At 45.2% G+C, this 10,179-nt stretch overlaps 1 protein-coding gene across 2 annotated transcripts in view; it reads right to left on the bottom strand.

Moving 5' to 3' along the window:
• TNN (tenascin N) overlaps nt 1-9,769 on the bottom strand; it is a 22,670-nt gene extending 12,901 nt beyond the window's left edge. For both annotated transcript variants that reach the window (XM_010085928.1, XM_010085927.1), the window contains exons 1-6: nt 9,358-9,769; nt 7,988-8,365; nt 4,358-4,621; nt 3,324-3,509; nt 2,965-3,054; nt 1,538-1,801 (exon numbers count right to left, since the gene is read on the bottom strand). In XM_010085928.1, coding sequence (XP_010084230.1) covers nt 1,538-1,801; nt 2,965-3,054; nt 3,324-3,509; nt 4,358-4,621; nt 7,988-8,365; nt 9,358-9,769 — 1,594 coding nt within the window. The remainder of the gene's footprint in view (nt 1-1,537; nt 1,802-2,964; nt 3,055-3,323; nt 3,510-4,357; nt 4,622-7,987; nt 8,366-9,357) is intronic.
• Nucleotides 9,770-10,179: the final 410 nt, after the last annotated feature.

Raw genomic sequence — 10,179 nt, forward strand, 5'->3', positions numbered from 1 at the left:
AAGGACAGCCCAACAGCCCATGACCTTTACACAGAGCAGGAGGTTTTGTGGGTTTTGTTTTGTTTTTCACTGAACTACTAAATATGTGTCAGCAGCCTGAGCAATGAAGGAATTGCAAATGCCTCCCAAATTATGGGAACAGCATTTCTTATTCTGGCTTATTCTGCTGCAAGCTCTAAACTCCAGGGCACAAATGCACAGCCCTCTGACAGCCACACTGTAATTTACCACGCACCAGCTTAGCTGCACTATGATTTACCACACATTAGCTATGGTAAAAGTTGTGATTTTCCAACTGTGTGTACTAATCTCACCTCTCTTCTGAGATGAAAATACATTATTTCTCATTTTAATGAAAGATGCTGAAGCTTGTTTGTATCACCCTAGAGCAGCGCACACTGGGAATGTGCATTTGAATAATCACAGCTCAGCTAGTTAGCAGTATAAGATGCTCACCTGTGGCAAGAAAAATCAAGTGAATGATTTTCTTGTGTGATATGAAAATCAACTGATATGAAAATCAAGTTTGTTCTGTAGTTATAATTATATTGCAGCTGGGTATGGGCTGTGCCTGTATGTATACGCAATGCATTTAACTCCTTAACTGCCTGGGCGGTCCAGGAGCTCCCCAGCCAGCCACCTGTATCAGTAAGAACATAGGCTGGCTTGAGACAGTGGACCAACCTGAAAGTAGGTGACTGACTGAGCTCCATAATTAAGCATCTGACTGATCCTTACCAATCCCCTCTGGGTAGGAAAAAATTCTCCATGTCTAGTCCAATTTATATGCTTAAATGTGCTGGTTAACACCCTGAGCGGAACATCCCAAACACCCCCAGGTAATTTCTGCTGCAGAAGTGCAGCTTGCACACAGATAAGACATTTGTGCATAGTCAGTAGAAACTGCTCCTGAACACACAGCCACATTGGACCATGACTGGCTGGATTACAAGGACTGCGCAGAACAGTGATTCAAGAAGTTTCCCAATCCAGCTGCAGACCCTGCTGCAAGGACCCATCCAATGGAGACTCCGTGTCACCAAGGGACAGCAGCCAAATGTCCTGCTCAGGAGATTTGAATCCCCATGTGATTCTTACCTTATGCCACGATCCAAATAAATTTGTTTTTCCTTTTAACAAACACTCTGTCACCACTATCTGTGCAAAATGTACATGAGCCCCCTGTCCTGCTGGGAAAGGCCACAACAGTGGCCCAAAGAAAAGCTTGCAGGTGGTTTATGGCATTTTAAAGGCAAGGCATGAACTAGACATTCCAGCTGCGAGGTTTTTGTTTTGGCTGTGTTTCACTGTTCTCTGTACTGATTGTAACTGGTGCCTTGCCATAGGACCTGTCCATAACAGGACTCAAACCAGAGTCTTCATGCTAAGCTGGAGACTGTTCAGCCACACTATCAAGAATGACATTAATTTTTTGCCTCACTAAAAGCCTGTGCAAAGCAGAAGCTTTACTGAAACACATAAAATTGATAAAGGAGTTTGAAACTCAAACCCAGATCCCTCCACTGCTGCAACTTACCTGTCACAGCTCTGGTGCTTGCCTTCTTGCTCCGCTGGGGTCCCTTCTCTGCCCAGATGTGGATGACATATTCCATGCCTGGCTTCAGATCCAGTAAGGTGATGGTTTTATTTTCACTCCCCACCTCTATTTCTTTGGTGTCCCCATCAGCCGAGGTGTATCTCACCATGTACCTGTCTATGGGAGCCTCAACTTTATTCCATGAGACAGTGGCTGTATCTTCTGTCACTCTGTCAGATGCTGCATTGGTTGGGCTATCAAGTCCTGAGAGAACATTGCAAAGTGCAAGATTAGGAAACTCCAGCTGAATTAAACCACTGCAATAACTGTCATGACACATGCACATTTCCTTCATTTTTGCCTTGCTGCTTTGGCCAGCTAAAACACGGAGTCACCTGGGTTCTCCCCCTACAGCCCCTTGAGAAAGAAACACATCCGTGACAAACGAGCATGGCCAGAGTGGGGAGAAAGCAGGACCGTTCTACCATTTAGATGAAACTTCCCATTTTTTTCTGCAGGAAGAGCTTGCAGTCTACCTGCCTCACTTTCCGTGGGTACTAACTTGAGCATTACCTTCTTGCTTGCCCTCCTCACAGCACCAAGTATAGGCGCCATAGCTCAAAAATATTCTGCCCTGGTTTTAAAGAGCTTGAAACATAAGTGAACCAACAAGATTTAACATTCAGTTCTGGAATGGCTGGGCTGCCAGTTACAGGGAAAATAACAGTCAAGTAACAGTATGAACTGCCACGCCTTCTGAGCTGTAGATCACACAGTCAGCAGAAGTCAGTTTAACAATGCTTCTGTTCTCTCCCCATGCTGGTGATGACTATGTCTGACTCAGCCTCTGATAACAAGATAAAGCTTTGACCTCTAAGGGCCAGCAAGTAGCTGAAACCTACAGGAAGGAAGAACTTGTCCTCTTCCTCATTGCTCCTGGGCTCAGCAGCTACCAGCTCCAAGGCAGTCAGTAGCAGCTGCCCAGAGGATCCATGAGGAAGGGCTATATCCAGACCACAAATCGTGTGTGCCAGGTTTAAGCGACATCATCCTGTCAATGATCTAGTTAGGGAAGTCATGAACCAGAAAACTCAGAGTTACTGCTGGACCTCACTCTGAGCTCATTTGAGGGTTGTTATTACATACAGAGGCCAGCTTACTACACTTGTCTTGTGTCTGGCTGGAGCCGTTAGTCAAGTTAAGGGTGAAGTTACTGAAGGTTTAAAAGCAAGGCAAAAGGCTAAGCTAGGGCTAGGTTTAGTGTTCAATATACAGTGTAGACAAGCTTATACAAGATACAAGCAGACCTGGCTGCAGGTCATGCATGAAGCAGCAGCCAACTGTGCACCTTTTGTGCTACAATCTCAACAGATCTGTCCCCAAACCCTGTAGAAACATCACTATCATAAAAGAAACTTTCCACGTACCAGTCCTACCAGTCACTGAGGATGGTTTCCCCTCTGTATTGTCTTTCACGGGTATGACAGTGACCTTGTACTCTGTGCCAGGTTTCAGGCCTACAAAGAGCAAAAGGGAGCATTACCAACAATTTGGGAAGACATGGATTTTTCTTAAAGAAAGCTATTTTGTTTAGTCTATCCAGTTCTAGGTTTGTAGCAGAGAGGAACTTAAAAGTTTAGACTTCTATCTAACTTCCTTTTGTCTTGAGAATGCCTTGACAGCACTCTTGGTCCACGAGAGAAGAATCGTCTCAGGACTATGGTCTGACTGTCAATCGCTCCTGACACTTCTCCCTGCCCAGTCTGGAATACCCACAAGTACTCACCAGTCACGATGTGTCTGCTCTTTGGGTCATTGCTTTTGGGCACTGTGATCTGCTTCTCATTCATCTCTCCCAGGGATCTGAACTTCAGCTTGTAATAATCCACATCTGTTGGTGGGTTCTCCCACTCCACTTCCAGGGAATGCTCTGTCTCCTCTGTCACCCAGATGGCATTGAGTGCAGACAGGGCTGGGAAGGACAGCAGAGGGCCATGAGGAAGCAGGATCAACACCAAAAGGTGAATATAACACAGGGAGTTGCTGAACAGCCCCCTTCCCTCCCCAGTCACCTGCTCTGAGACCCGAGACATTTTCCTGAGACAAAATGAAGAGTTAAGCAAGTACAGCACAACCATTATTTCAACAGTTTTCTCCACGGTAACACTCCAACTCAAGAGTTTTCTGACTCTCAGCTCCCACCTATTGTGCTAGAAGTAAGAAAAATTTCAAAATAACCAAACTTTTCACTGTTTTTGCCAAGTGCAACCAAACAGCATAATGGCATTTCAGTTCTAGAGAGAACGTGTCAAATACGCAGTCTTTCCCACACCCAACCTCCTAATCTCTGTAACATGCAGTCCTGGGAAAACTCACTGCTGCAGGCATGTTTGTCAAACTAGTATCTAGGAATGACATCTTGCCTACTTTAAAGTCCCTTCTGCATCCAGTCAAACAGCGCATTATTCTTAAAAACGTGCTGGCTTTATCTTGAATGCTTCTATTCCAGCTTCTTCCTGCAGGCAACATCACAGGTTCCCTGGAATTCAAGGATGTCAATACAAGTAGGACTTGGACAAGATAAAGGGAGAGATAGGAAATTTGTAATACATTTGTCCCCAACAATACATATCTGGGGACAGATTCTCCAGAAAAGAACAATGACAGAAAACTGCAGCTGAGGCTGGGAAGAGAAAGCACTCTCCAGCACTCCGACAGGATGTTACAAACCTGCAAAGCTGAACAATTCATTCCACCTGTTTGAATCTAACTTTAAAGATCTCCAATCTGACTCTGAAAAAAAATACTGCCTGCTCCTACCTGTACTTGCTTCTAGATACTTGGGCTCACTGGCAATCCCCTTCTTCACATGACAAAGCGTGACATTGTATATGGTGCTGGGGTGGAGACCCACAATCTCATAGCTGAGCTGCTCCTTGGGCACATGGACTTGTTTCACCAACATCTCATGCCCTAGTGGATAATAGCTAATGAGGTAATTATCAACACCAATCATTTGATCCCAGCCGACGGCCAGAGAGTTCTCTGTGGAGTTCAGCAGCTGCAGGTTCTGAGGAGCAAGCACTAGAAGAGAAACAAAGGAAAACATTGCAATGATGATGTCTTAGCATTTGGTCCATGGCTCACATGGCCAAGCAAGAAATTTTTTCAAACCTATTTTGAATAGAGAGAATGCAAAACTGGAACTCCCAGTCTGTGGTCATCTTGGATTTGTCCATTTCTTTCTGCCCAATGGCATATAATTAAATACAAATGAACACTGCAGTCTGTAGCAAATACAGTAATTTCCTGGATGACTCTTTCCAGCTTCTAAACCCACATTGGCATGAGAAAAACTCTCATAAAGCTGTCCCTTACAATGTCTCTAGGAAGAGAAAGAAAAGCCAAAACCTTATCTTCATATCACTGTCAGAGTTCTTTCAAAATGTCAGCTGGTCCCCAAAACTGGGGAACACAGCTTCTCCATGGCAGGGGTAGAAACATGAGCTTTTATAATGATGGAAACTTACACTTAGTGCCTGGAGGAGACCCGGGCAAAGCTGCTGCACACAATAAATTTCAGGACACCAACAGTGCCTTAACCTTTCTGCCACAAGATAGACAGCTCAATAGTGTCTTGAAGTGGCCCTTGAAAGCAGCCATGTAGAACATCCATTAGAAAGCTTGCCTGATTTTAATTATAAGCAAGGACATAGTAAACTGATCAAGCCATCTACCAGCTGTAATTTGTTAGCAAGGCACTAACTGACAGCAAGAAATAGATAGCAAGTGCCTGTAAAAAGGCATGCATCAGCAACATTAGGTCAGATAAGACCGTAAGATTCTTCTCACTTGAAAGGCAGCATTAATTCCCTCATGTAATTCACAGCTCTCACCAAATTCCACCCTCAATATCTGCATGCCATTGTTTTTATGAAAACTTTGTACAAAATGTGAGAACATTCATCCTGCCTCTTCTTGTTATACAGAAGCTAGATTTGAACAATCCAGTTTTGCAGTAAAATAATAAAAGGACCTAAATATATGGTGTGGTTTATCCCTTGTCTAAGCATAGAGGAGAGAGGTGGTGTAGAAACTAGTATAATCTGTTTAGGACAATGCCTAGGACAGTCTGGGTTTCTGAGCAGGGCGTTTTGCCAAGGGTTCTTGCAAAGGTGGTCACTCTCTAGCTCAGGGGAATCCACTTTTTCAAGGTGGTTTTTACTCTACCCAAAGATGTGCCAGAGCCACCTTCTCCAGAGGATGGGAGAAACCCCAGCACTTCAGGACCTGACAAAGTCACGCCTGGTCAGGGCCAGGTGAAGTGGCCCTGTGAAGGTGTGAAGAGGATAGAGGCACTGCCTGGACTTCGTAACCCTTGAAAACCTCCTCCTCTTGCTCTCCAACAGCAGAGGACCTCCCAGCCTGAAATGAAAATGTTATTCACAGGCACAGCACTGATTGCTGAGGTGAATTAGGAGGACGGGTGGTTTTGGGCCATGCCAGAGTTGTGTTCTGCTCACTCTCATCAGTCTCTCTCCATCAGACTGGTTCTCCTCCAGGAGAGGGTGAAGCCCTGATGGCCGAAGCGAGCAGGAAACGAACCACACATTGACAGATCCAGCATGGGGTTGAGAGCTCCCACAGGGCTTGTTGGGAACCCTGTCTCCCCTGGAGACAGCAGAGCCCCTCTTTGTTTTCCTTCCGATTTCCTGATTACAGCATGAACACAAAGACTTCCTGGTTAAACTAATCTTGTGTTGAGACATCGAACAACTGTTTTTGTGGATACCCTTGTTTTAAACTGCTGGTTTATTCCTCTTCAGATATCTCACAGTGCTATTTTGTAGCATCAGTAAACAAAGTCCAAAAAGGCCACAGGCAAATACCTGTTTGTCCAATGTGGCCTTATCCTCTTATTTCTAACACTAATTATACCACTGCATGCTTGATAGTAGCTTCTAGATGTTCAGACATTCCAGTTACCATGGCAATATACAACAATGCCATTTCGTGATCTGAGACACATTAAAAAATAACATAATAATAATAATAAATAAAACAGTGCTCAGTGTGAATCTCCCAGGATACAGAAATCTAACACCAACTGGAACAGAAAAAGGCAATTTGACATCTCTGGGAGATGAGCACTTGGCTAGAGATACTGAGATGGGAACCATGTGCCTTTGGACTTTAAACAGTTTTTAAGTAGGAGTGGAGGTGTAGCGCCCAGAAACAGCAGCAAAACGGATTGTGCAATATGCGTTAACTCTGTAGTGCGTGTTCACTCGGATACTTGGAGAGCAGAGGCCACTTTCACAGCCTGTAAAAGACCTGCAGGTGTTGTGTGAGGAAGAGGATCCAAGGCTGGACCCAGCCAGCCTCTCTCAAGGGGCAACAGTTCCCTGGGAAAAACAATTCTGCTTACCACCTTTGTAAAGATGCTGCCTCCTAAGCAGTACATCCCGGTCTATTGACAGGAGAGAATAGTGCTGAAGCCACAGAGAAAAATCTCTGAATAGCGTGGAGGGATACGGAAGAGTGAAGTTTTGATGCAGAGCTCTCGTTTGGATAAAAAATCTGAGCTAATAATCTTTTTAAATACGAGGTTTGTCTCTAAGCAGATAGGTCAGGCCTGAGAGGGGATGGATGAGCTGGAGCAGTAAAGACCCACCAGTAAGGTCACTGCAAACCCATGCTGAGCGATATCTGGTGCTCAGCGTGTGGCTGTTACCAACTTCTCCTTCCCGAGGAGCTGTGAAAGATTAGACTAAGCAGTGATGTGCTGAGAAGGAAAGGCAGCTTCCAGTGTAAAAGGCTGAGTGCTGAAGCCTGGACTATCAACTCGCGGTTATAGGGAGATTAAAGGTTTTTCGGAATAGGCGCCAAGCCATCCAGCTTTAAGCAGAAACTGATGGACACAGACCTCAGGGAAACCTCAGCCAGGGCTTCTCAGGCAAATTCTACTGCCTTGTAACACAGCAGGCCAAGGGAGAGTTTCCCAAAGCCTCACTTCACAGGAAGGCTACTTAAAGGATTTATGCATCCTTTGTCTCACAGGTTTTATCAAATCAGCTACCTTATCAGCAAGCAGTGCACACTGCAGACAATATGATTTTTACCTTTTATTGTCTCATTTGTATGTCAGGAGACAGACTCTGGCTCCCTCTGTAATTACAGGCTCCATACCCAGTTCTGCTCTCTCCTTCAGCTGCCACACACAGGCTTGTGCTAGCACTACCTTTAACTGCATTTTCACTTTTCTCCAATTCAGAAATATTTTCCAGGCAATTCTTGAAGACAAGGATCAGTCAGCAATCCCTAGCCCAGCAGGAACTCAGAGAGGAACACGGTGACCCCAGGCTTGTCTTACCTACAGGATTAACCAAATATTTATGGGAGGCAGAGGGGAAAACTCATAATCAGAGAGAGAAGGGAGAAATAACTCACCCTTGGAGCAGTCAAGGCCAAAGAAGCCATTGTGGCAGTAGCACTCTCCTGTGTCACAGAAGCCATTGCCACTGCAGTCCCCAGGACATCGTTTCTCGCTGCAGTCCTCTCCGATGAACTTCTCGTAGCACTGACAGACCCCTTGGGCAGTGTCACAGATCCCGTTGCTGCTGCAGTTCTCAGGACAGAGCTTCTGGCTGCAATCCTCACCAAAGTAAGGCTCATCACAGATACATTTCCCACCATCGCAGCGCCCATGGCCGCTGCAGCGTCTGGGGCAGGTGGGGCGGGAGCAGTCACTGCCCTCCCAGCCCTCGGCACACTTACAGCTGCAAGTCTCATAGAGGAAAGCCCCACGGCCGCTGCAATGTGAGACACCTGGCCAGAGCAGCACCAGGATGCACAACAGCAAGTGTGACACACAGATGAGAGAAAAAAAAAAAAAAAGAAAAAAATCAGGAACATAGCAATGGACAGCTAGTGCAAAGGCATGTTCAAGGTCATTAAAGGAAAAGTATAACTATCACTGGAAAATTTGGGCTGAAAAAGACCTGAAACCATCACCTTGTCCATCTGGCCCTGGACCAAGGAGGGACCAGCTCCACCCTTGCCTTTCCCAACACATTTGTCCCTAGTGAGCAAGAATGCAGATTCCAGGACCACACCAGACAGTCAATTAGAAAGTTTTTCACAGCCTCTAACCTGAATGGTCTTGGCTGTAATTTAAGCTCATCATTTCTCACCACAGTTATTATAAAGATTGAGAGCACATTGTTCTCACCTGCTATACACCTTTATTTTTCATATAAGCAAAGACTTAGTACTTCTTCCTGTCTCCATCGGTTCATTAAATCCCCTCTTAGAGGCCATGCTGTATAAACCTTTGATCACAGGCAGAGCCTGTGGCTGCCACAAAACATCATCACCAGAAACTCTGCTCTCAGTCAGTTATCAAGGAGGAAATAAAAAGACAAATTCTCAACAACTGCAAAATTCTGGAGGCAGAAATGAGAAAGGAGAAGACAGTAACAAGAAGTGCCTCCCCCATCTTCCACCCTCCTGTCCTCCAGAAATTCCTCCATTGAATCCTCTCACCTATGTGAAACTTGGGAACTGTTCCCTTCCACTTCTGGGAGATGCACGGGGAGATTTTCCCTGCGCTGACTCCAAAAATTGTATGTACTACCACATTTTGGGACCTTCAGATTTCCTTTCACATCACAGAAACCAGAGCACCATCCCATCTGCAGGACTTAAGCATTTCACTCATGGAGAACCCCCAATAACCTTGAGAAATGGATTCCAGTCCCTAAATCTCTCCAGAAAACAGGCTATATGATCTAAGAACAGATACTGCCATTGTTACGTACCTTGGCTTCCCCCACAGCACTTCTGAGGGCTGCAAACTTCTCTCAGCTCTGCCACTTCCTTCTCCAGCTTTTCCATCTTCTCAAGCAGACCCTTAATGTGGGTCAAGGTTTCACAGTCCCCCTTGGGTGCGTGCACATGGATGTTGTGCCTAAAGATGATATTCTGCTCTTCGTTTACCTCGGCCTCTCCAGGATCTAGCTGCACCTCACTGTTGTCTTCATGCTGTAATGGATCTGCCTCCACTGTAATCTGGGAGGATGTGGGCAGGTCAATCTTGTAGGAGTGGCTGAAGGATATTTTTTGAGCATCACCGGTGCAGTTGTGAGATGCAGGTTGTAGAACTGCAGATGTCCAAAGAGCACAGCACAGCAATACCCCCATTGGGAAGGCAAGCCAGCTCTGGAAATCCATTTGGCAGGTTTTCAGAGGAAGCACTGACCCCTCAAACAGCACAGCTGCTTTCAAGAAAAAAAAAAAAAAAGTTATCATAGAGCTGTTTTTCATTATTTTCAAAAAGACAATTTTTTAATTATGATTCAGCACTATGTTGGTAAGCATCTGGAAAAAGAGTCGCACTGGACAAATTAGGTATGAACTGGACCCCCTGACTGGGGCTTTAAGTCTGCAATGTTCAAATGAGACTTAGTATCATGGTCCATCACAATTATTAATTAGGCCATAGCACTTCTCATTCCTCTGCAGTTACAATAGACGTTGTATCAGTCTCCCAGCTGTGCTCTCCATTCCTGATCATCTTTTTGACCATGGCGATTTCCATCAGCTTGCACAGTTTTCAACTAGAAGCTCAATAACTGTGCTGA

This window comes from Pterocles gutturalis, unplaced genomic scaffold, assembly GCF_000699245.1.
Source record: "Pterocles gutturalis isolate BGI_N339 unplaced genomic scaffold, ASM69924v1 scaffold34720, whole genome shotgun sequence".
NCBI lineage: Eukaryota > Metazoa > Chordata > Aves > Pterocliformes > Pteroclidae > Pterocles > Pterocles gutturalis.